Consider the following 27,608-nt stretch of genomic DNA (forward strand, 5'->3'; position numbering starts at 1 on the left):
TTAAAAAATATCCTTTCTTTTTATGCCCAGGATACCCAAATGAATACTGAAACCTGCAAAACTCTTGGCATGCATCTGGGCAACCATGTCTGATCATTTATTCATTCCTCTTGGTTCTACAGAACGGGATCTGCAGTACTGAATCATGTGCAAATATAATCAGCTCAGAAGATGCAGTGTTTCCGTCTCTGTTTGAACTGAGTTCATGAAAACTGTGAGCAGGTTGAGACGTTTGAGAGCACAAGGAGCTTTTGTTCCTGCTAAGCTTATGGAGGATGAGAGAGAATTTGAGGATGATGACAGAGACGGAACCAAGTCATATTACAGGTCGAGGCAGGTTGCTATGCGAGTTGAGCAACGACATGTTGCTTTATGAACCCTTTGTCAATAGCAAAGAGCCGAAGCTAGACGCACACATCCACCCACCAACAGTACATGCACGCAACACACACATACCACACACAAAGACACGGTACATGCATACATACACTCCCTCCAACACACACACGCACCATTTTTCCGATTTACACAGACACACAGTGACTGAGCGGAGAGGCCAGAGGAGTAGAAGGACTGAGGTGACACATCACTGTTGTAAGAGTAGGGAAAGGAAAGAGAAGGAGGGATTGAAGAACATGTAGAACAAGGAAAATTGAATGGGAGCAAGTATGGTCTCCAGTCCGTGTGAAGTGTCTACTGGATTTCTCTTTCTCCTGCCAACTGATTGATTGGAAAGGGGTGGAATTCTCCTTTTATGTCAATGGTTGCTCACAGAGTGCACACCGTTGTTTTCCTAAACACTGATTTTCAAAAGGTAGAGCAGACACTCAGGCTCCTGAGGACCATCGTTGGCATTTACCTTGAGTTCATCTGCGTCGTAGAAGCTAACTTGTACAGACGGAACCATCCAGGACTGGAACAGAGAATTCAGGATCTGATTGGCTACTGCGTCTGTGATGAAGTGGAAATGGAGAGGGTTTTTCCTGAGAGAGCAAGAGAGAGAGAGAGAGAGAGAAAGAGAAAGAAAGAAAAAGAGAAACATATGCCAAGAGCTACTCAAGTGCTTAATCTCTCTGATCATGAAGGGTCTAACATTTCCTAAACGTCCAATAATTAATGAATAAATTATTCTCATTTGTATAAGTGGCCTTCGAATAGACTCCATCCTCATTTGCTCCGGATTCATCGAGTCGAACAAACAACTACTGTTGCCATATTAGGTGTAGCTGTAGCTATAAGCAGCAGGTGTAGTTGTATGTGAAGCTCTGTTGCGTTACCTGTGGAACAGGATGGACTTGACCAGGGTGACCACATCTCTGCTGGCGTTGTGACCGGCACACACGCACGCGACATGGATCAGCTGCGCAGAAAAGGGAGAAGCTATGCCATCAACACTGTTGTGATTTTAGCACTACAGCCATGTTATTTAACTGTGTCTATGTGATTTTATCCAAAACACATAAACACCAATGGCAGTAGATTTGACATATCAACTTAACACCAATGACCAAACAGTGAAGCTAAACGAACGCAGGTAAAACACAGAGCTGCGCTAAAACGAGTATTTGATCCTGGCTCACCTCACACTTCAGTACGGTGGGCGAACGGGGACACTCTGTGTGATTGGCTCTCTCCTCCGCCGTGTTCTCCACATCCTCGGGCCCAGTGTCAGCTGACGCCCCCCACGCCGCGTTGCCGTAGTTACCACCGTCGGCGGGCTGGCCGGCCGTGCCCTGCAATTGGCTGAGCTGCAGGCGGATCTGCCGGTTCTCCTCCTCCATCTCGCGCACCCGCGACTCTAGAACCGCCCGCTCTAGAACCCGTGCCTCGGGGGTCTCTGACAAACAGGGGGACAGGAGGAGAGAATGCCCATCTGGAAAGGGGGGAGGGGGAGGCGAGGAGGGGATAGAGGGAAATTAAGATTAGGGTTGAATAAAATCTTTCATTTCTAGAGTTGTATAACACACGAAGCTGACACAGCTGAAATGTGGCACTCTGGGAATGTTCACACCCTGTTCACACCCTGGTCGCTCAGAGGAAAGTGGGTGAGAGAGAGAAATACTGATATGTAGATAGTCAGACCTAATACTGACACAGATCCTGTACAACGACAGCCTTGTCCTCTCATGAGTACACAGTAATTCACTGCTTCCTACGGCTATTCCGTAGAGCTGAAGTGAACAGACTGCACTATAACACCCCATCAGTCATCTTAGGTACAGTATGTGTGAGAGAGGATTTGCATGCACGTGTGTGCGCTTCTGAATTTTGGCGCGCATTCTCGGACAAAGCTTTCTCGGAATCTCGAATCTCAGACTACAAGATTATTAGTACAGATGCCGTATCTTAATTTGAGCCAGTTTCACACAGAAAGATTATAATCCTGCAGCAAGAAGAAAGGTGAATTGTTAGGGACATATCGAAATTGGGAAGGGTTTTTAATTTATTTTATTGGGCACAGGGGAGGGTAGTGTGTTTTGTTCCTGGTTAACATTCGCCCTTTTGCAGGATTTATTATATAATTGATTCTATCCTAGCCACATTTCCACATCTGTTTGCATGCGCCTCCTCTACAGGGCCTTCGGAAGGTATTCAGACCGCTTGACTTTTTCCACATTTTGTCCACATTTTGCTTTTTTCTAAAAGGTATTACAGCATTTTTTTCCCTCATCAGTCTACACACAATACCCCATAATGACAAAGCAATAAAAAAACTGAAATATAACATTTACATCTGTATTCAGACCCTTTACTCAGTAATTTGTTGAAACACCTTTGGCAGCGATTACAGCCTCTTGGGTATGACGCTACAAGCTTGGAACACCTGTATTTGGGGAGTTTCTCCCATTCTTCTCTGCAGATCCTCTCAAGTTATGTCAGGTTGGATGGGGAGTGTCGATGCACAGATATTTTCAGGTCTCTCTAGAGAGAGAGAGATCGGGTTCAAGTCCGGGCTCTGGCTGGGCCACTCAAGGACATTCAGAGACTTGTCCCGAAGCCACTCCTGCATTGTCTTAGCTGTGTGCTTAGGGTCGTTGTCCTGTTGGAAGGTGAACCTTCGCCCCAGTCTGAGATCTCTCTGTACTTTGCGCCGTTCATCTTTGCCTTGATCCTGACTAGTCTCCCAGTCCCTGCCGCTGAAAAACATCCCCACAGCATGATGCTGCCACCACCATGCTTCACCGTAGGGATGGTGCCAGGTTTCCTCAAGGACGTGACGATAGTTCAATGTTGGCTTCATCAGACAAGAGAATCTTGTTTTTCATGGTCTGAGAGTCTTTAGGTGCCTTTTGGCAAACTCCAAGCGGGCTGTCAAGTGCCTTTTTACTGAGGAGTGGCTTCTGTCTGGCCACTGTACCATTAAGGCCTAATTGGTGGATTCACCCATCTCCACAGAGGAACTCTAGAGCTCTGTCGGAGTGACCATAGGGTTCTTAGTCACCTCCCTGTCCAAGGACCTTCTCCCCTGATTGCTCAGTTTGGCTGGGTGGCCAGCTCCAGGAAGAGTCTTGGTGGTTCCAAACTCCTTCCATTTAAGAATGATGGAGGCCGCTGTGTTCTTGGGGACCTTCAATGCTGCTGAAATGTTTTGGTACCCTTCCTCAGATCTGTGCCTCGACCCAATCATGTCTCGGAGCTCTACGGAAAATTCCTTCAACCTCATGGCTAGGTTTTTGCTCTGACATGCATTGTCAACAGTGGGACCTTATATAGACAGGTGTGTGTGTGTGCCTTTCCAAATCATGTTAGTCAATTTAGTTTACCACAGGTGGACTCCAATCAAGTTGTAAAAACATCTCAAGGATGATCAATGGAAACAGGATGCATCTGAGCTCAATTTCGAGTTGTATAGCAAAGGGTCTGAATACTTATGTAAATAAGGTATTTCCGTTTTTTTGTTTTAAATACATTTGCAAAAATGTAAATAATAAAACGTTTTTTGCTTTGTCATTATGGGGTATTGCGTGTAGATTGCTGAGGAAATTGTTTTCTTTAATCAATTTTAGAATAAGGCTACAACGTAACAAAATATGGAAAAAGTCAAGGGGTCTAAATACTTTCCAAAGGCACTGTATATCAAGTTGTTTGGTACTTCCCTTATGCACTACGCTTTTCTGCATGCTAACTTTTACTATACCACAGGTCAATATATACTGATTATACAAAACATTAACAAGTACTCTTTCCATGACATCGACTGACCAGGTGAATCCAGGAGAAATCTGTGATCCCTTCTTGATGTCACATGTGAAATCCACTTCAATCAGTATAGATGAAGGGTAGGAGACAGATTAAAGTATTTTTAAACCTTGAGACTATTGAGACATGGAATGGGTATGTGTGCCATTCAGAGGGTGAATGGACAAAACAATAGATTTAAGTGCCGTTGAACGGGTGACAGGCGCACCGTTTTGGGTCAAGAACTGCGACACTGCTTGGTTTTTCAGACTCAACAGTTTCCCAAGTGTATCAAGTATGGTCCACCACCCAAAGGACATCCAGCCATCTTGACACAACTGTGGGAAGCATTGGAGTCAAAATGGGCCAGCATCCCTGTAGAACACTTTCAACACCTTGTAAACTCTGACGAAATGAGGCTGTTCTGAGGGCAAAACGGGGGGGGGGGGGGGGGGGCTCGGTTCGATCGATAGATAGTGGTTCATGGAGATTACAGTTTCTATGTGAAGGCAGATGTAGGCCACGTCTCAAATAACTATGTATATATTTTTTTACCCCTTTTTCTCCCCACTTTTGTGGTTTCCAGTTGGTAATTACAGTCTTGTCTCATTGCTGAAACTCCCGTACGGACTCAGGAGAGGTGAAGGTCGAGAGCCGTGCGTCCTCCGAAACACAACCAAACCGCACTGCTTCTTGACCCAATGCCCACTTAACTTCTTGCAACTATAGGGGGTGCTGTTTCGCATTAGCATAATTTACTATACAGATTAAACTGCCTAGTACTCAATTCTTGCTCGTACAATATGCATATTATTGTTATTATTGGATAGAAAACACTCTCTAGTTTCTATAGCCGTTTGAATTATGTCTCTGAGTGGAACAGAACTCATTCTACAGCACTTTTCCTCCCAGTGAGTGAGTTTTCAGAACTCTTGGCCTCTGGTTCCAGATCAGTTTTAAAGCCACTGTTAATCCTATGAGGATACAAACACTGCCCACGCCTTCCTCTAGATGTCAGTAAGTGGTGACAATTTGAATGGAGTCGATTGCGCAATCATGGGCTCTATAAACCACCAAATACCGGAAGTAGCGTTCCTTTGGACTCTGCGCTCAACGCAAGAAGGATATCTGACTGGCCTTTTTCCAAGCCTTGGTTTAGCCAGTAATATAGCGTCGGTCATCTTTTTACTCGTTATAGGTGTTAGAAACATCATAAGGTAGTTAATTTAAACCGTTTTATAGCAAATTATATCCGTTTAGTGCGATTTTGAGGCATTGTTTTGTAATACACTTTGAAGCTCCGGGCACGTTTCGGGGTCCCGGTCGTACGTTAGTGGGCATTTCGACGGACAAGTGGACATCTTTCGACCAAAAGAAGATTAGACCCAAGAAAGGATTCATTGCCCAAGATTCTGATGGGAGAACAGCTCATAGTAAGAACAATTTATGATGATAAATCGTGTTTCTGTCGAAAAATGTTAAACGCTTATGCCGCCATTTTGTTTGCTATAGCTTCGCTTGGCGCAACCTGTATTGAAAAGTAAGGATAATTTTAAAAATGTAATTCCGCGATTGTGTCAGGTTTTGGCCAGGACTGTTCTGGTTTTGGTCACTAGATGTCCCCATTGCACCTTTTTTGAACCTTTTGTTTTTTCCTTGCTCTAATTATTGTTTGCACCTGTATGTCGTTCCCTTGTTAGTATTTAAGCCCTGTGTGTTCCTCAGTTCTTTGCTCAGTGTTTGTATGTTAGCACCCAGCCCCAGCCTTGTTATGAACATATATTTTCTCTTGTTGGATTTTCCAGAGGTTCTCTGGTTTTGTTCTTGTGTTTTTTGGATTAGTCTTTTGAGGTTTGTTTTTTCCCTTGCTGTGTTTACCACTTTGTGGATTTTCTTTGTATTTTGGAAGATATCCATTTTTTGCCTTTTGGCTTTATTTTGGACATTGTGGATATATATTCTTTGCCTGAAGATCTTGTTCTTTTATTAAACCACCATCTTTAGTACTGCTGTGTCTGCCTCATCTTCTGGGTTCTGCTGATTATTAGTGACTGTTTCTCGCACCGGGTCCTGATAGATTGTATTAAGAATTAAATTGTCTATCAATCGCTGTCCACCCTGTATTTTTTTAGTCAAGTTTATGAGTATTTATGTATAAGACTAGATCACTGTCTAATATGGTGCACAACATTTTCTGACCAGCTGTGCTACTTTTGTCATTGTCTAACCATGATTTTGGTGGCTAAATATGCACATTTTCGAACAAACTCTATATGTATGTTGTAATATGATGTTACAGGAGTGTCATCTGAAGAATTCTGAGAAGGTTAGTGAAAAAAATAATATATTTTGGCGATGATAACGATATCGCTCTCTTTGGCTTGAATCAGTGCTCGGGTAACGTTTGCATATGTGGTATGCTAATATAACGATTTATTGTGTTTTCGCCGTAAAACACTTAGAAAATCTGAAATGTTGTCTGAATTCACAAGATCTGTGTCTTTCCATTGCTATGTGCTGTGTATTTTTAAGAAATGTTTTATGATGAGTAAATTGGTAATACAAGTTGCTCTCTGTAGTAATTCTAGTCGCTTTGGTGAGATTTGTGATGGTGGCTGCAATGGCAAACTATGATTTATACCTGAAATATGCACATTTTTCTAACAAAACCTATCTTATACCATAAATATGTTATCAGACTGTCATCAGATGAGGTTTTTTCTTGGTTAGTGGCTATCAATATCTTAGTTTAGCCGAATTGGTGATAGCTACTGGTGTTGAGAGAAAATGGTGGACAAAGAAAAATGGTGATTTTTGCTAACGTGTTTAGCAAATAGATTTACATATTGTGTCTTCCCTGTAAAACATTTAAAAAATCTGAAATGGTGGCTTTATTCACAGGATCTGTATCTTTCATTAGGTGTCTTGGACTTGTGATTTAATGATATTTAGATGCTACTATTTAATTGTGACGCTATGCTAGCGATGCTAATCAGTGTGGGGGGGGTGCTCCCGGACCCGGGGTAGAGGCTCGTGAAAGGTTAACCCGGAAGCCAGCCGCACCAATGTGTCGGAAGAAACACTGTACACCTGGCGACTGTTTCACCGTGCACTGCGCCCGGCCTGCCACAGGAGTCGCTAGTGCGCATTGGGACAAGGACATCCCTTCCGGCCAAACCCTCCCCTAACCCGGACGACGCTGGGCCAATTGTGCGCCACCCCATGAGTCTCCCAATCGCAACCGGCTGTGACAGAGCCTGTATAGCAGGTATCTCAATATTAGGAAAGTATTCCTAATGTTTGGTGTACTCAATGTAGTCTACCAGTCTATCCTGCCCCAATTCATATTGACAACAGTGGTAGGTGCACCGTTTGTCAAGGTCTGCAAGAGGCTAACTGGCAATCATGCCTCACATAAAAGCATTCAAAAGCTGCATACATTTTCAATATAAATCCACAAGAACAAATAGGAATAGCTGATAGGCAGTCGAGAAGCCAGGTGCATCATTGTGCATAAAATAACATTGAAGACATGATCTTGTATAGGGGCAATACAAAATTCTACTCTAGGCTGCAGTGAAAATGTCCTTTGAATAATGACGTAAAAACCCTGTGATTTTAATGTCTCTTTCCATTTGGATCAGTTGTGGGTTTATCTGCACAGTAGCGCACCAGTCTGGCTGTATTTTTACTTCTGATACTGAGATGCGCTGTCTGTTGCGGATAATCATTCTCACAAGTCGTCCAATAATAATGTGGCCATATACAACTGTATGCTCTCGGCAGGCCCAGCTATTGAGGAAAGCTTAACACACGCTCTGCTTCCTCTCCATTCCGAGCGGCCATTCCTTGTACACCTAGAACCTGACGTATATTCACCATACCTACGCATTTTTTTTGAGACAAAACCATCAGTAGGACTAAATGGATGGAAACTAATTGAGCTTGTTTTTTTTCCCGCTACATGGGAATCTAACATGGGAATCTACGTATTTTTATGTAGACTACGTATTTACGCAATAGAGTCAATTTGATGGAAACGCAACTCTGATGGGAAAATATTGTTTTTATGCAGATTTTTTCATATTCACATGAAACTCTGTCACCGATTGGATGGAAAGCTCGCTATAGGGACACCCTAAAGACTCTGGCAAGTGTGCTAGTACAGTGTTTCATCAGCAGCGCCAAACATCTGAAGAATAAGCTACAGACCAAGCCGAAATGAGCCTGTAAGAATTGTACTTAAACTCCCCCCTCATACTCATCTAGAGGCGAGCATTTTTTTTGTCTGTGTCTCTGTAATGTGTCTCTATCTATGAAATGTCATTATGTATCTATGCAAGAAAATAGGGACCACGATGGAAATAAGTCTGACTTCATTGTGCAATCCCGGTCACGTTGAAAAATTGCTGTACTGTGTGTATGTGTATTTGTTTTTACTGAATCATTCAAATCAATCCAAACTGTGCAGCGAAACATTTGATTAACGGAAAGAGACATCTGTTATAAAACACCAAAAAGTTGAATGACATTCGGTGATTGTCAAGCCAATCCTTTGATACTAGGTCAGTATGGAGGGACGCATTTTATGTTTGTCGAGATTGGCATCTATTTATTGTGGTGTTGAAAATGCAAACCATGACATAGAAGTGCCCGAAGTCGGTATCCTTTGTTTATTGGTTGTGGGGTGCATTGGCACAGAAACCTGTTCGTTATCTTTTTTTGTGCAAATATTTTCTATAATTATATGAAAATCTCATTTCCCCTAGCTGATCATTTTCTGCAGCCGGCTCTGATCGTAGTGTTACTCTTCAGCTCCACTATATGCATTGTGTTGCTTTGCCATCAGCGTCACATCAATGTGAAGTTGTACCTGCTACACAGAGTTCGTTCTTTTGAGAGAGGAGCAGAGTCTTTATTCTATTTTGCCTACTGTACCATATTCATCGATTATGCGTAAGTATAATAGCTTTGGTCCAGTTTTTTGCAAGTACTCACTAAATTGTTGCTAGTGGTTGTACCAAATGATCCCCTAATTTCACACGCTGCTTTTGAACCTAGCTAGTCAATCTAACTAGCTAGCTAGTAGTAATAGCTTCTTGACTAAAATAACCAGTGGTGTATATTCGTGGCCATATGCAACCAAAATCGTCTTTATTTGTCATCATTTCAATTCACAAGATAGAATTAACGTTCGCGTCAGCCATCGAGAATTTAACCTCTGTGATTCTTGAGCTTGGACGCTGACATTGGACGTGACGCATCGTGAGCGCAACACGGGCAGTGAAGCAGCTTTCGTTGATTTCAAGGAAGCATTTCCTCAATGGCTGATGGCAATGTCGGACGCCCGATGGCTAAAGTGTAGAAGGGCCGTAATGAAACAGGCAATGAGAGTTCGTCTGTGGTGGTTTGTGAACCCTCGACCTTCTGGCCCCGTAAGGCCTGCATGACATGAACCGTGCCACATAAGCATGCTGAAGTGGCAAAGTCGATATACAAGTTTGTAAACAAAGGGTCGTTACAGTTGTTGTTATTTGAGGTCGTAAACATTATTTTGAGTCTGACATTTCAAAATGGAAATTACAATCTTTAGAAGCCTTTTTAAACCTTGAATGCACTACAAGTTTGCATCTCCAAATTCCTGCAACAACAGGATGCTCAAATTAAGATACGGCATCTGTATACCGTTGTTTAACGTGTTTTTAAAGTGGCTACAGTACATGCATACATGTGTTTCCTATTCCTTCCTGGGGCAGTTCAGTGGAAAAGTAGTTCCGGTCAGTCATGTAACCATGGCGACAGGCAGGTACTACTTACTCTCCAGGTTCCCAGCCAGCAGGTAGAGCCAGGTGAGCAGGATGACGGCGGTCAGAGATGCCACCAGCAGCTTCAGACGACCTCGAAACGGCATGTGCATGATGGGACGGCCGGGTGGGGGCGGGAGGTGATGGGTCAGGACTCAGGTGGGGCTCAGTCTCACATCTGCTTCCTGCTGCATCCTCTCATCTGGAGGGGAGAGATGAGGAGAAAGAGAGGAGGAGGGAGAAGGTTAGCATGATGCTATCACAAAATGCTTTAGTGGCATAACAGTGCAGTTTGTATTCAAGCAAAGCAGAGGTTTGGACACGGAAATGTCGGGGGCACAATTAAAATATGATGTCATCTCACTCTCATAACACAAATACGAGCACGCGTATGAATGCGCAAAACGCGCACGCATGTGCACACACACACATGTGCAATCGAGCACGCACATACACACACAGTTTATTCACAGCCAGGCTCAATTGGCAATAAGTACGGGCAGACTCTCTCTCTCTCTCTCTCTCTCTCTCTCTCTCTCTCTCTCTCTCTCTCTCTCTCTCTCTCTCTCTCTCTCTCTCTCTCTCTCTCTCTCTCTCTCTCTCTCTCTCTCTCTCTCTCCTCTCTCTCTCTCTCTCTCTCTCTCTCTCTCTCTCTCTCTCTCTCTCTCCTCTCTCTCTCTCTCTCTCTCTCTCTCTCTCTCTCTCTCTCTCTCTCTCTCTCTCTCTCTCTCTCTCTCTCTCTCTCCTCTCTCTCTCTCTCTCTCTCTCTCTCTCTCTCTCTCTCTCTCTCTCTCTCGAAAGGCTATAAGAGTTCCAGGTCCTCTCTTTGTTTTATGATGAGCTTAATTAATCACGTTTCACTTTAATTAGATGCAGGCCTGAAGGAAACAAGATTGGATGCAGCTGCCAATTAAAAAAGAGAAGTCAAAAAAATATCTGGTAGTTTATGAAGAGTGTGTCTGGCCTTTGTTTTGCTGGTGTGACAAATCTGGTGAGAGAGGGAGGAGAGGGAGGAGAAAGTGGAATGCGTGGACGGCATAGGGGTGAGATTAAGCTGAACTCGCTCCTTGACCCAGGTTTTTAATGCAGGTTGACGTTTATTGGGATGAGTCTTGTCCTGGAGTCAGAGCTGAGCGATTCCTGCTAAATGGGCCAGCTGCAAAGTCAAAATTGGCTATGTTGCAAAAGGTCATGAAAACTACATTTAAGGTTAGGATTAGGCATTATGGTTAGCAGTGTGGTTAAGGTTTAAAGTCTGATTTTATGACTGTGCCAGCTTGTGACCACTTTGCAGAGCCGACTCCAGAACAAGATACACGATGAAAAACGCTAACCTGTGGTTTTTATCTACTTGACACGCGCACACGCGCACACACACACACACACACACCCTCAAGACTGTCAAATCAACACCCTGCCCTTCAGTGTGCGACTTTACTTAAAACAGATGCTTAAATTGGTTGCTCAAGGTGTGTGTGTGTGTGTTTGCTCAAGGTCTCTCATTCCAATGGATTCTCGTCACCCCGTTCAACTCTCATCTCGTCACAGCACCTACAGCTAGCGCACTCTAAAACGACAAGGACAAAGAGCACTGCTGATAATGCCAGAGAGAGAGAGAGAGAAGCAACAATACCACAACATGCTGGAGAGCAACTCCGACATGTGCAGTATATTAACCAAAAGTATAATTCTAGAGAAAATGCTATTAATAACATTAATAACACAACAACCAAAGCCATAGCTGGCTCACAGTCCCTGATTTAGATGACCATCCTAGATCACGGAGACGTAATTTATAGATCGGCAGGTAAGGTTGCTCTCGAGCGGCTAGATGTTATTTACCTTTCGGCCATCAGATTTGCCACCAATGCTCCTTATAGGACACATCACTGCACTCTATACTCCTCTGTAAATGGGTCATCTCTGTATACCCATCGCAAGACCCACTGGTTGATGCATATTTATAAAACCCTCTTAGGCCTCACTCCCCCCTATCTGAGATATCTACTGCAACTCTCATCCTCCACATACAACACCCGTTCGGCCAGTCACATTCTGTTAAAGGTCCCCAAAGCACACACATCCCCGGGTCGCTCCTCTTTTCAGTTCGCTGCAGCTAGCGACTGAAACGAGCTGCAACAAACACTCAAACTGGACCGTTTTATCTCCATCTCTGCATTCAAAGACTCAATCACGGACACTCTTACTGACAGTTGTGGCTGCTTCACGTGATGTAATGTTGTCTCTACCTTCCTGCCTTTTGTGCTGTTGTCTCTGCCCAATAATGTTTGTACCATGTTTTGTGTTACTACCATGTTGTGTTGCTACCATGTTGTGGTCATGTTGTGTTGCTACCATGCTGTGCTTTCATGTGTTGCTGCCATGCTATGTTGTTGTCTTAGGTCTCTCTTTATGTAGTGTTGTGGTGTCTCTCTTGTGTGATGTGTGTTTTGTCCTATATTTTTTGGATTTATATTTTTAAGCCCCAGCCCCTGTCCCCGCAGGAGGCCTTTTGCTTTCAGGTAGGCCGTCATTGTAAATAAGAATTTGTTCTTAACTGACTTGCCTAGTTAAATAAAAAAATTTTTTTTTTTAAACAGTCAGAGTAAGTGAGAGCTGTTGAGAGACTTTGTACGTTGGATAGGGAAAGAGAGCCAAGGCCTGCAGATACAGAAGAGAAAGGCGAGAGGTGTTCAACCGATTCATCCACCTCAACGAGCCCCTCTTCAGGAGGAGGGTTGGCCACCCCTGCCTTAAAAGGATAGTGCAACAATCCCCTCAAATCCACAGTTGATTCAAATATAACCTCAAAATCCATTCACGTCAAATACCTCACACATTTCCTTGCTGTGCTTTTATAAGCACAGTTACTGCTCTTTGCCTGCCAAAGTACATTAATAGTACATGTGATCCACATAGTATTGAGGTTACGCCCTGGAGCTACAACACCTGGTCAAGGTGAGATCAGGAAGGCGATTTTTCCCAGAAACCCTTGGCTGCATCAAGTGATAAATACTGCAAGACATCTGCTTTTTAATCTTTCATGTTTTCTCTCTGATCTTTCATTTTTTCCTTCTTCTGTGTTTGTGTGTGTGCTGAAGATAAACCCATTCTGAAATGATTTACACCACAGGTGTAAGCGTAGCCTCAACATTGAGGTCATTTTTCGATCTCTTTCTCTTTCCCTCCCTCCCTATCTCCTCCCTCCCTCCCTCTTGCCCAGATCGTAAAATAACGTTATTAATTAACCAGTTCCCATGCTTTTAAAACAAGGATTCTGTTCAGCATAGATCACTTCCGTTACCGGCTCTGATTCTGTTCCTTGAAAAAGTTTGCTATTTTCCAGTTTTCGGGCTCTGTTCCCTGAACCGGTTCCAAACCCTGCTTTAAATCCTACCCCAAATCTTAACCATTTGGAATGAATGCCTAAACTTAACCGTCAAAATGTCTATGTTTATGGTCAAAAGTCGAACACTGCAGTCAGACCATGAGATATGTTGGAAAAAGAATGGAAACTAAACAGAATACAACACAGAAATTCTTCATTTGTTTGGTACAAAACAGCCAAAGTTTTCCATTTCACATTGTAGAGCATAGTGAATGGTGCCAAGGGAAACCTGCCTGTTCCTCTATTTCGAAGCATGGCTGTCAATAAAACATGGCTCCTGAGAAACATATAATGCAAGTAATAGTGCAATTAAGAGCTGAAGCCATTGAGTGAAGGCTTTTAACGGTAGCTTCCCCATCCAAAGTGAAGGGCCTTTTAGCACTACGCTAATCAGGAAGGGAGATATCTGATTAGGGCATAATCAGTTTGGCGCTTCCTGCATCAGAGAACCATGATAACGGAGACGGTTAATCATCTACTCTCTTTCTCTATTCTGACCTCAGCCAAGGGTTCACACACACGCACGCACGCACGCACGCACACACTCTTGAGATGAGATTCTTGATTGAAAACCAAACCATTCATTCAAGAGTGGATACGTTTACCCCTGCCTGTATGTCTGTGAGTGTATCTGTGCACAAACGGATTGGGTCCCTCTGCATTTGTCTGACCTGTCTTGTTCTGTGTTTGTGTGTATGTGTGTGATACGTGGGTTGACTCATAACCTGCAGTCCCCGCAGTTATATCTGCGGGTCGGGCGGGTGGCTGTCGGGTTGAATAAAGAGAAAATAGTACAGGAAAAAAATCTATAAATGTATAATTCTTGTGCAATTTACATCTAGGCCTATAGGCTACATTGAGGTCTGGCATTAGTGCATAGACCTAAGCTTTAGGGCCTAACTTTACATCTGCCAAATAGCCTACGCGCCAATCCCCTAAAGCTTTTGGGAACGGGTAGAAAAAGTTAACGTCGTTCCACTGAGGCAAAAAGTACAATGTCAGAGTTGAATTCAATAACAGAAATGCTGCAAAATGGAGAATTAAAAATCAAGAGTAGGGAGGGGCCAGAAAATGTATTTTTTGGGAAATATTTGGTAAGGGGGTGAAAGAGGATGATAGCAGTGTCGGCTATGTTGTGTGTGATTTTTGTGAGGCACTATATGAATTCGACAGTCACTAGATGGAGAATAGCCGTCTAAATAGCCCTAAGACACATCAAGGGAACTGTAGCCTACTGTTCAGATGGGTTAAATGGAAACTGAAATCTGGACAATGACTGTAGGTCTATAACCTCTCACATAGTCTTAACATTAACTCCTGTAGAGATAAGCGATTGTTGCAGTAAATTGATACCAACAAGCTCAAGTCAGAATTAGATGTTCATCTATGTTTCTCAAACATCACATTTCGAAGTCTTTTTAAGTGTTTAGGTATTAACACTGAATTTTTAAGGTATGGCATAAAACTCTGATTGGTTAAGGTAAAGGGTTAAGGATTGGGATAGGCTAAAAACAAACATCGCAAAAACAACTTTCTATTGCTGGATTCAAACATGCAACCTTTGGCACCAGAGGCAGATGCTTATGCCCATCCCACTCCACAACACCCTAGCAAAACCGAAACCTGCTTGAAGGTAACAGCGCTCACTGTTGCCCCTAGTGGATGGTTTACACGTCATCGCCAGACATCCTCAGACATGGATGGACGTCAAATACTGACTTGTATCATGGGTGACCTGGCTGATTGATACACCAAATGTAAAAAAACAACTTATAATAAAAAAATAATTATTGCATTTTCTCCCCGGTCCCTAAACGTCTTCGCTCTATGAGAGAAGAAGAGATGACAGAGAAAAATGTTGTGATGGCAACTACACTTGTAAAAGTAGAAAGTCTCAAAACACCACGATTGTGTAATGAAACCCTGAAAACTGAGCTGAGATCTGGTGTTTGAATGTAAGCCCAATGCAAGTGTTTTAATGCACAGAATGTTTGAGGAATATACGGTGATGGAGTCTGTTCAGGCGTGTGTCGGGGAGATGACAGAAAGACGCAGCAGATAAACACACACACCTTTCTCTCTTCTCCATTTTTCCCAGAGCAGGGTAAGAAACACAATTATCACCCCGGTCAATAATCTGTGCTCACATGATGGTTCACACACTTCACAGTAACAGCAGGGAGTTTTCACATGAAACATGAAACTGCAATTTAGACAGACTCTGCTGCTCATATCACATCTGCTGCAGCTCTGACGGCTATCATAATACTTTGTGTGTGTGTGTGTGTGTGTGTGTGTGTGTGTGTGTAACAGAGAAAGAGAAAGATAGAAAGACAGAGAGAGGCAAATCAAATCAAAGTTTATTGGTCGCGTACACCGATTTGCAGATGATGTTATCGCAGTTTCAGCCAAATGCTTGTGTTTCTAGCTCCAACAGTGCAGTAATACCTAGCAATAATAATACAACATTTATAAAATACATGCATAATCCAGAAAAATAAAGAAATTAAGAATTATCAGTACGAGCAATGTCAGAAGCAGGAATATAAATATACAGTATATACATATAATACATACAGTGCATTCGGAAAGTATTCACACCACTTGACTTTTTCCACATTTTGTTACATTACTGCCTTATTCTAAAATTGATTAAATAAAACATTTTACTTATCAACCTACACACAATTCCCCCTAATGACAAAGCCAAAACAGGTTTTTAGAAATGTTTGCAAAATTAATAATAATACAAAACAGAAATACATAAGTATTCAGACCCTTTGCTACGAGACTCAAAACTGAGCTCAGGTGCATACTGTTTTCAGTGATCATCATCCTACAACTTGAGTGAGAGTCCACCTGTGGTAAATTTGATTTATTGGACATGATTTTGGAAGGCACACACCTGTCTATATAAGGTCCGACAGTTTACAGTGCATGTCAGAGCAAAAACCAAGCCATGGGGTCGAAGGAATTGTCTGCAGAGCTTTGAGACAGTATTGTGTCAAGGCACAGATCTGGGGAAAGGTACCAACAAATGTCTGCAGCATTGAAGGTCCCCAAGAGCACAGTGGCCTCCATCATTCTTAAACAGAAGACGTTTTGCGACGTCAACTACACTGTAAAAGTAAAAAGTCTCAAAACACCATGATTGTGTAATGAAACCATGAAAACTAAGCTGAGATCTGGTGTTTGGAGGTTGTTTGAATGTAAACCCAATACAAGTGTTTTAATGTACAGGAAGTACTTTGAAACACCCAAAGTCATTCTTCAACCTTAATATTGTTGTATTGAAGAGAGTATTGTGAAACACTTTGAGGGTTTTAGAGCACATAAAAGGCATCATCGAAACACAAAAACTGTTCCTCATACAATCAATGGTTTATAGCCTAAATATTGATTGATGACAAGGGCCTATGGTGAATATTTGTTGTGGAATTCCACCTTTTTTCAATGCTTTATTAAAACAGATTAGAAACAGGAGGGCAGTAAAATTGTACATTTTGTTGGAAGTTGACACACTCAACCACACAGCCACACTGTAAGAAATTATTCTGGGGTTAAATGAAATGAACTCAAATAAACATACAAATGAATGCAAGTCGTGTAGTGCCTGTGGTCTAGCGATAACGCACACGGCTCAGACATGTCACCCCTCTATCCACCGAAGACGGGGCTTAAATTCCCCGCTCCAACCCTTCAATCTGTTTCTCCCACCTATCTGTATCCCCTCTGTCATTTCATATCTGTTTCAATAGTGTCAAAATACCACCAAAATATCTTTAAAAAATATGTATGCAAGTTATTTCAATGATTTAATCATTTCATTCTACCAAAATAATCTAAGAATAAATCCAACTAAATATATTCCTCAAAATGGAAGTAGCTTTCATGAGGGTAGCCAAAGAGAGACAACGCAATGATTGAAATCATTGGAAGTTTTTGGTTTTAATCGCCTTGCATTTCATTGATTGTGCATCATTCAAAAAATTTTAGACTTCATAATTCTTTCACACAATGTTGTATGCATGTTTGATGAAAGAAAAGTCTATTTTTATATTAGTAATACGCTAGTTGTGCCATGAGGTGCAATGGATCATGAGGAATGGATATTAAAACCATCAGGCAAGTTGATGTTCAATGAGGACAGCACCCATTCAAGCCTTCGTGATTGTCAATGGAAGAGGGCAAGTGCAGAGTCCCACAGTTTTGCTGTTCAACCTCCAGTTAGTGTTGATGGTTTGAACACTGAGCTGGACAATACCTGCCAAAAGGTAATACAACGGCAAATGATCAAATACATAAAACAATGTTAAACATTAAGACACTTCAGAAAAAGGGATCTAATTATGCATAAGAAAGGATTCAAATCATAATGGTGTTTAGAAGTTTTAGAGTGAGGAAACGACACCAAAAGAGAAGGTATCTAATTCGGCACTAAACAGGACTCGAAACACCAAAATAGTGTTTTCAATCGTTTCTTTTTAGTGTTCCCAGTCTCTGGCAAGGTGTTGCGCAACACTTAAGTGGCGTTACAACACACCGCGTTATGTTTCAAAACATCTCAGGATAATGTGTTTCAATACTCCAGCAAAGTTAAGGTTTCGTCTCCTTCAAGTTGGTGGCAGCTCAGTTGCCACTAGTTGTGGTGTTACAAAACACTGCATCGCAGTGCTAGAGGTGTCATCAAGGACCAGGGTTCGATCCCGGGCTGTATCACAACTGGCCGTGATCGGGAGTCTCATAGGGCGGCGCACAATTGACCTAGCGTCGTCTGGGTTTGGGGAGGGTTTGCCCGAGGGGGGCTTTACAAGTAGACTGTCATCGTAAATAAGAATTCGTTCTTAACTGACTTGCCTAGTTAAATATATATATATTTTTTTAAATAAACATTCTGGTGAGCAAGAGATTATTTAGTCTTCAAGGGTAACATATACTGACAGAAGGGAAGCTGCATGTATCTAATTACAGACAAGTTGACTAACAAATAGCCTACCAAAATGTCAGAAATTATAAGCAGAAACATATTTAAATTCGGGAAAAAACAATTCTGCACCCCCTGTCAAAAAACCATTGCTCCTTCTCTGACTGTAGCCTACAGCGCAGTTTCTATATTTATTAGCAATTATGGGCGGGTGAACAACCACTAGTATGTGTGTGAATGTGTGTTAGTGTTTGGTTGGCTGACGATGTGTCATCGTGTATTGTTGTTTGCCGCCTCCCTAGATCACTTCTGTTCATTTCAAATCAGGTCAAATCAGGCTTTATATCACTTGGGGCAATATACGGTAATGGAGTCTGTTCAGGCGTGTGTCGGGGAGATGACAGAGAGACGCAGCATACACACACACACACACCCTTCTCTCTTCTGCATTTTTCTCAGAGCAGGGCAAGAAACACAATTATCACCCCGGTCAATAATCTGTGCTCACATGATGGTTCGCACACTTCACAGTAACAGCAGGGAGTTTTCACATGAAACATGAAACTGCAATTTAGACAGACTCTGCTGCTCATATCACATCTGCTGCAGCTCTGACTGCTATCATAAGAGTGTGTGTGTTTCTTTGTTTATGTGGGTGTGTGAGTGTGAGTAGTGGCGGATTTACATATAGGTGACGTGGGCAGCCGTCCAGGGTGGCATCTTGCCGGGGGCGGCATCGGGGCACCCACACCATAAAATTCGTAAAGGTGACATTTGCGCGATCAAATTTCTATCGCTCATTTGCATGTCACGTCAATGATATCATGTCACCGTGTGGGACTGTGGGTCAATTAACCTTGTCGGAGTGGGCGCCCTGATTCTAGTTTGTGAGCTAGGCAGGCTACTGCCTGGGAATGTCTCCCACTCAGAAGTATGAGATGGGGAGGGGGGCGGAGGTAGTGTCACGATCGTCGTTACGTGAAAGAGAGGAGGACCAAGGCGCAGCGTGAAAGGAACACATAATTAATCAACGAATCCCCCATGTCACACCCTGACCTAACTAAAGTAATAAAGAAAACAAAGATAACTAAGGCGTGACAGGTAGGTTGACCTCAGGTCTCCCCACTGGAAGGCCGAGGTAGGGGGAGCGGGGGAATCTATCAAATAGGTGTGTGCTAACTTTGTACAGTACTAATGTCATTCGTAAAATCAGTCACACTACGAAATACTACCAAATGAACCACAATTCATTCATAATACTGTCAATATACAGTTTGACAGACAAATTGTTGTATTTTTTTCTGGTTTGTGTGAACTCGTTAAGAATAATCTTAATAAACCAGTCTGCACACCACCAAGGTGAATTGGTTTAGTCTTGACTCTTGGTTGACAGTGTCGGGGGATGGGTAATGAACTGATGTTTGAGTGCCAAATCAACAAAAATGTGTTTCTATTTGTCTTTGTTACTTCTTTTTGATATTTATGAGTCTTATTTCTTGCAGGAACTGGGAGACCAGTCGGGGTCGAGGGAAAGATGAACGGAGGAAAGTACAGAGACATCCTTGTTGGAAACCTGCTCCAGAGCGCTCAGGATCTCAGACTGGGGCAAAGGTTCCCCTTCCATCAGCACAATGACCCTAAGCACACAGCCAAGACAATGCAGGAGTGTCTTCGGGACAAGTCTCTGAATGTCCTTGAGCGGCCCAGCCAGAGCTGGGACTTGACCTCGATCAAACATCTCTGGAAAGACCTGAAAATAGCTGTGCAGCGACGCTCCTCATCCACCCTGACAGAGCTTGAGAGGATCTGCAGAGAAGAATGGGAGAAACTCCCCAAATACAGCTGTGCCAAGCTTGTAGCGTCATACCCAAGACAACTCTATGCTGTAATCGCCGCCAAAGGTTCTTCAACAAAGTACTGAGTAAAGGGTCTGAAAACGTATGTAAATGTGATATTTCAGTTTTAGATTTTGAATATATTTGCAAAAATTTCTAAAAACCTGTTTTGCTTTCTCATTCTGGGGTATTTTGTGTAGATTGATGAGGGAAAAAACTATTTAATCCATTTTAGAACTAGGCTGTAACGTAGCAAAATGTGGAAAAAGTCAGGCGGGCTGAAAACTTTCCGAAGGCACTGTATAAGGAAGATTGACATAGAGAAAGAGAGTGAGAAAGAATGGCAGAAAGACAGAGAGAGCTCTAAAGTTAACTGCAGTAGCTTTGCCATAAGGATCGTGGAAGATTTCTAGGGGGACTGTGAAGTTGTTAACTCCACTCGGCTCTGTTTTCAACAGCCACACACACGCACACACCTACTCAGCGTTACATGGTCTGTTGGTGATTTGAACCCGAGCTAATACGTGTCCTCTCGTCGGGCCACCCTCTAAAATCAGCCTTTATCTGTCTGTCTCAAAGTCCCTTCTTTTCCTAATTTTCCCCTCTCGCCCTCAGTCCTATATCAGAGCACTTCTACTGTTCTGGTAATGGGAAGATTAACACTTCTCCAGTGCCAATCCAAGTTGATTGTTCACAGCCTGGACAAGTCACAAACAATGGGTTTGATTAACAGTTTGGGATATTAAAGGTAAACTGCAAAACCCAGCATCATCTGATGCAAAATGCATCATGCAGGCCAGATTTCCGTATTTTGAAAGTTACAAATCTTGAAAACTTAATGGCTGCCATGCAAAACATTTTTGCGACTATATCAATAACGGACTAATGAAACCAATACCAGTGTTTGGGTGTAGTTTTCCTTTAAAGTCGCAACCAACCATTCAAAAGTTTGGGGTCACTTAGAATTGTCCTTGCTTTTGAAAGAAAAGCAATTTTTTTTGTCCATTAAAATAACATAAAATTGTACCCGCAAAAAAACTGTCTCAACGTCAACAGTGAAGAGGCAACTCCGGGTTGCTGGCCTTCTAGGCAAAGTTGCAAAGAAAAAGCCATATAGCAGACTGGTCAATAAAAATAAAAGATTAAGGTGGGCAAAAGAACACAGACACTGGACAGAGGAACTTGTGAGGTGTCTGTTTCTCAAACCAGACACTCTAATGTACTTGTCCTCTTGCTCAGTTGTACACTGGGGCCTCCCGCTCGTCTTTTATTCTGGTTAGAGCCAGTTTGTGCTCTTCTGTGAAGGAGTAATACACAGCGTTGTACGAGATCTTCAATTTCTTGGCAATTTCTCGCATGGAATAGCCTTCATTTCTCAGAACAAGAATAGACTGACGAGTTTCAGAAGAAATGTATTTGTTTTTGGCCATTTTGAGCCTGTAATCAAACCGACAAATGCTGATGCTCCAGATACTCAACTTGTCTAAAAAAGGACAGTTGTATTGCTTTTTTAATCAACAAAACAGCTTTAAGCTGTGCTAACATAATGGCAAAAGGGTTTTCTAATTATAAATTTGCCTTTTAAAATTATAAACTTGGATTAGCTAACACAATGTGCCATTGGAACACAAGAGTGATGGTTGCATATAATGGGCCTCTCTACGCCTGTGTAGATATTCCATTAAAAATCAGCCATTTCCAGCTACAATAGTCATTTACAACATTAACAATGTTGACACTCTATTTCTGATCAATTTGATGTTATTTTAATGGACAGAAATGTGCTTTTCTTTCAAAACCAGGATATTTCTAAGTGACCCCAAACTTTTGGACGAAGAGGAGGAAGAGAAGAGGAGGAGTAGGGATTGGACCAAAGCGCAGCGTGGAATGTAGACATAATTAAGTTTATTAAAGTAAAGACGAAAACCGAAAACACTTCAACAAACTACAAAATAACAAAACGACGTAGACAGACCTGAACATGGAACTTACATAAATACACGAAGAACTCACGAACAGGAACAGACTATATCAAACGAACGAACGAACAAACCGAAACAGTCCCGTGTGGTGCAACATACACAGACACAGAAGACAACCACCCACAAACAAACAGTGTGAACAGCCTACATTTATATGGTTCTCAATCAGAGGAAAAGTCAAACACCTGTCTCTGATTGAGAACCATATAAGGCTAATTACAAATGACCTAAACATAGAAACACAAAACATAGAATGCCCACCCCAACTCACGCCCTGACCAACTAAACACATACAAAAATAACATAAAACAGGTCAGGAACGTGACAAGTGTACATACAGAGGAATAGAAAGCACATGTAGTACTAGAAACACATGGCATGAGGGAATTACATGCTTGAGGGCAGACTAGGGTAGCATTCCTGGGAGACAGAGATACATCTATAGAGGACTCTAGTCTAGGAATTCTAGGTGGGAATGGTTTTCAGGCTACTGAGGGCCAAATGGAGAGAGAGAAAGTGTGTTGTTCAAATTTAACTAAAGCTCTGCAGCAGCATGCAGAAACATGAGAGAGAGAGAGAGAGAGAGCATGAAGCAAAATAAAGGATTCTGGACAAATATCTATGACTCATTAGCTATCCCTTATCTATCATAGATCATCGGCATCGATCCCAGAGGCCCGGAGAAACAGACTTTCAGAATATGGTTTGACAAATGTAAAGAAACTCTTCTCCTAATGGGGAAAAAAGGTTATTCAGCAGTGTGTAAGGTGTATTTGGCTTTCGCTGAACTGTGTGAAAATCTGTTAATCTTCACGCATGAATGCAAGGACTCTCTCACATACACACACATACTCCACACAGCGAGAGAGTGTGTATGCGCATTCAGAGCCATAGTAAAAAGAAAGGAAATTCCTGGTTAAGATCATTAAATTCTAGTTTGAATAAAAGGTCAATGTCATAATCATATAATGTTTGTTTACAATATGGAGGATTGTTTGCTTAGCTAAACCCCAGCCGTCACAGGGACACAGGGGAAGGAGAACGCTTCCAGACAAACTAAAAACCTTCTTTGCTCGACTACCGCCTCGTAGCATTCACTTCTGTCATCATGAAGTACTTTGAGAGGCTAATCAAGAATCATATCACCTCCACCTTACCGGCCACCCTAGACCCACTTCAGTTTGCATACCGCCCCAACAGGTCCACAGATGATGCAATCGCCATCGCACTGCACACTGCCCTATCCCATCTGGACAAAAATTATATTTTTGTAAGAATGCTGTTTATTGACTACAGCTCAGCATTCAACACCATAGTACCCTCCAAGCTCATCATCAAGCTGGAGGCCCTGGGTCTCAACCCCGCCCTGTGCAACTGGGTCCTGGACTTTCTGACAGGCCGCCCCAGGTGGTGACGGTAGGAAACAACATCTCCACTTCACTTACCCTCAACACTGGCGCCCCACAAGGGCGTGTGCTCAGCCCTCTCCTGTACTCCCTGTTCACCCACAACTATGTGGCCATGCACACCTCCAATTAAATCACTACCACAGTAGTGGGCTTGATTACCAACAATGACGAGACGGCCTACAGGGAGGAGGTGAGGGCACTCGGAGGGTGGTGTCAGGAAAACAAGCTCTCACTCAACGTCAAAAAAACAAAAGGAGATGATCGTGGACTTCAGGAAACAGCAGCGGGAGCACCCCCCCCCTATCCACATCAAAGGGACAGCAGTGGAGAAGATGGAAAGTGTTGTTCCTGGGCGTACACATCACAGACAAACTGAAATGGTCCACCCACACAGACAGTGTGGTGAAGAAGGCGCAACAACCTCAGGAGGCTGAAGAAATTTGGCTTGTCACCCAAAACCCTGACAAACTTTTGCAGATGCACAATCGAGAGCATCCTGTCGGGCTCTAACACAGCCTGGTACGGCAACTGCTCCGCCCTCAACCGCAAGGCTCTCCAGAGGGTGGTGCGGTCTGCACAACGCATCACCAGGGGCAAACTACCTGCCCTCCATGACACCTACAGCACCCGATGTCACAGGAAGGCCATCAAGGGCAACCACCACCCGAGCCACTGCCTGTTCACACCACTATCATCCAGAAGGCGAGGTCAGTACAGGTCATCAAAGCTGGGACCGAGAGATTGAGAAACAGCTTCTATCTCAAGGCCATCAGACTGCTAAACAGCAATCACTATCTCACAGAGGCTGCTGCCTACATTGAGACCCAATCACTGGACACTTTAATAATAAATGGATCACTAGTCACTTTAAACAATGGCACTCTAAATAATGACACTTTAATAATGTTTACATATCTTGCATTACTCATATCACATGTACATACCGTAATGAGACCCAATCACCGGACACTTTAATAATTGGATCACTAGTCACTTTAAACATTGCCAATGTAAATAATGGCACTTTAATTATGTTTACATATCTTGCATTACTTATATCACATGTATATACCATCTACTGCATCTTGCCTACGCCGCTCGGCCATCGCTCATCCATATACGTATATGTACATATTCTCATTCACCCCTTTAGATGTGTGTATTAGGTAGTTGTTGGGGAATTGTTAGATTACTTGTTAGATTAGTGTGTATTAGGTAGTTGTTGGGACTTTTTAGATGACTTGTTAGATATTACTGCACTGTTGGGACTAGAAGCACAAGCTTTTCGCTACACTCGCATTAACATCTGCAAACCCCGTGTATGTTACCAATAACATCTGCAAACCACGTGTATGTGACCAATAACATCTGCAAACCACGTGTATGTGACCAATAACATCTGCAAACCACGTGTATGTTACCAATAACATCTGCGAACCCCGTGTATGTTACCAATAACATCTGCAAACCACGTGTATGTTACCAATAACATCTGCAAACCACGTGTATGTTACCAATAACATCTGCAAACCCATGTGTATGTTACCAATAACATCTGCAAACCACGTGTATGTTACCAATAACATCTGCAAACCACGTGTATGTTACCAATAACATCTGCAAACCCCGTGTATGTTACCAATAACATCTGCAAACCCCGTGTATGTTACCAATAACATCTGCAAACCACGTGTATGTGACCAATAACATCTGCAAACCATGTGTATGTGACCAATAACATCTGCTAACCATGTGTATGTGACCAATAACATCTGCAAACCATGTGTATGTGACCAATAACATCTGCAAACCACGTGTATGTGACCAATAACATCTGCAAACCACGTGTATGTGACCAATAACATCTGCAAACCACGTGTATGTGACCAATAACATCTGCAAACCACGTGTATGTGACCAATAACATCTGAAAACCATGTGTATGTGACCAATAACATTTGCAAACCACGTGTATGTGACCAATAACATCTGAAAACCATGTGTATGTGACCAATAACATTTGCAACCCACGTGTATGTGACCAATAACTTCTGCAACTCACGTGTATGTGACCAATAACTTCTGCAACTCACGTGTATGTGACCAATAACATTTGCAAACCACGTGTATGTGACCAATAACATTTGCAAACCACGTGTATGTGACCAATAACATTTGATTTCATTTGAGAAACAATGAAGGTGAAGGTAGATAACAGACTAACTCATCTCACCTCAGTTTACAATCAATCATTTGCCCGGTTCTGCATAAACACACACGGACCCCGCCGCACTAATGCTCACGAACACGCTCAGGCACACACACGTCCTCCTCAGCCCCCTGTGCAGAGTGACGCTACAACAGAGTCAGTTGAGCATCCTTCAATGGCCTGCAGGAATAACAGCAACTGCAGAGATAGTTACCTTGTCCCATCTGCCCTGCTTTGTTGTTCTAACATACTGTCGCCTCCGACGGCTCACTCACTAAAACAACAACACACTGGATGACTCAATATCAACATGAAACAAAAGACAGAACACATAACAGAGGACACACACACACACACAGTCTAGAGAAGGACATCCGAGATAGTAAACACAGCACACCAAGGTCAAATTCCTGGTGTGTCAAACTTTTAGGAGATAGTACCTTAAGGAAAATAATTATGAGAGAAGATATCAGAAAATGTAGAGATGCAGGACACAAACATCCTGTAGGTTGACTACAACAGAGAGAGATACTGTAGGAAGAGAGGGTCAGAAGAAAAGAATGGCACAGAAGGGCTACAAGGACAGCACAAACGCTCTATTCACTCTTGTGGAACGGAAGGAGAGAAGAGAGGAGTGCCGCTCACCTCTCACTCCTGTTCACACAGGAACACACACACACACCTCTCTTTCAGTCTCTCTCACACACACACTCTTGTTCTGTCTCTCGCTCACCTTTCCATCTGCAAGACGTGCTTGTAGGTCTGACAAGAACATTGACAGCTGACAGTGAAAACAAAGCCGACACACACACACACACACCAAGTGGACAAACACAGACCCACACGGTCGATAATAAAAAGCTGCGATGACCTTTGCACATTCTTTCGACCCGGCGTGTTTGTGTAAGCTCCAATCGTTTTCCTCCCTGTGTGTTAAGTGTCTGCCAAGCGTGTAGCTGCGCGTCCACGTCGTTGTGCACAGCCACGCTTTCAGTGAGTCTCTCTCTCAGGAAAAAGGGTCGAGAGAAGCTGAAAGGAGAGCAAGAGAAAGGGGGAGGGGTGTCACCGTGCACACGGTTAACCCTCTGTGACAAAAGACAGGAGTTGGTTGGAGCTCAGGAATGCAGGACTCGCTCTCATTGCCTCTTGCTCTCTTTTGCGTTCTCTTTTAACGCAGAGACGGGGTTACCTGCATGACTGAGTAACCTGATTCCAAAGAGTGGATGATTAACAGTGTGTGTGTGTGTGTGTGTGTGTGTGTGTGTGTGTGTGTGTGTGTGTGTGTGTGTGTGTGTGTGTGTGTGTGTGTGTGTGTGTGTGTGTGTGTGTGTGTGTGTGTGTGTGTGTGTGTGTGTGTGTGTGTGTGTGTGTGTGCATTCCTTCAATTCACATTTTATTCTGCTCCCTGTAGGGTGTGGATAATAAAAATGAAAATGTATTGTTTGAATTAAATTAAATTCAGAAATTTACCGAATTTCATTGGTTAAAACCTCATTTCAGTCAGTTTCTATTCCACAAGTTACCACCAGCTAAAGCGATGAAGTTGAAATGCCTATTTACTCTGTTCCATCTCACTGAGCAATCCACTATCTCATCAGCCCAGCCACGCAATTTATAAAGTTAATCTCCGCTATAAAAAAGTATCTAGACATTATCTCCCATTTATTCTAGACTAGCGTTTGATTTTCAACAGCGGAGATTTGTATAAACCTCGCGGTCTGTCTCTCTGACTGATTTGCAACATTGTTTCGATACTCAAATTCGATCTCCAGCTGTCCCATAGTAATGAACATGTTGGGATGAGACAGACAGGCAGACAGCTTTAGTCAGAAGGCATCATATTTATGGATACATACTAAGTATCCTGCATTATTAGCT

The 27,608-nt window shown here is 42.8% G+C and overlaps 1 protein-coding gene across 2 annotated transcripts in view; it reads right to left on the minus strand.

The window, feature by feature from the left end:
* The window catches only part of LOC129834279 (xylosyl- and glucuronyltransferase LARGE2s-like), a 224,494-nt gene that overhangs the window by 18,737 nt on the left and 178,149 nt on the right, over positions 1-27,608 (minus strand). For both annotated transcript variants that reach the window (XM_055899127.1, XM_055899126.1), the window contains 4 exons: positions 9,997-10,185; positions 1,581-1,873; positions 1,278-1,360; positions 860-983 (listed from right to left, as the gene is read on the minus strand). In XM_055899127.1, the coding sequence (XP_055755102.1) occupies positions 860-983; positions 1,278-1,360; positions 1,581-1,873; positions 9,997-10,096 (600 nt within the window). In that variant the 5' untranslated portion in view covers positions 10,097-10,185. The remainder of the gene's footprint in view (positions 1-859; positions 984-1,277; positions 1,361-1,580; positions 1,874-9,996; positions 10,186-27,608) is intronic.

Source organism: Salvelinus fontinalis, chromosome 35 (genome assembly GCF_029448725.1).
Source record: "Salvelinus fontinalis isolate EN_2023a chromosome 35, ASM2944872v1, whole genome shotgun sequence".
Classification (NCBI taxonomy): domain Eukaryota; kingdom Metazoa; phylum Chordata; class Actinopteri; order Salmoniformes; family Salmonidae; genus Salvelinus; species Salvelinus fontinalis.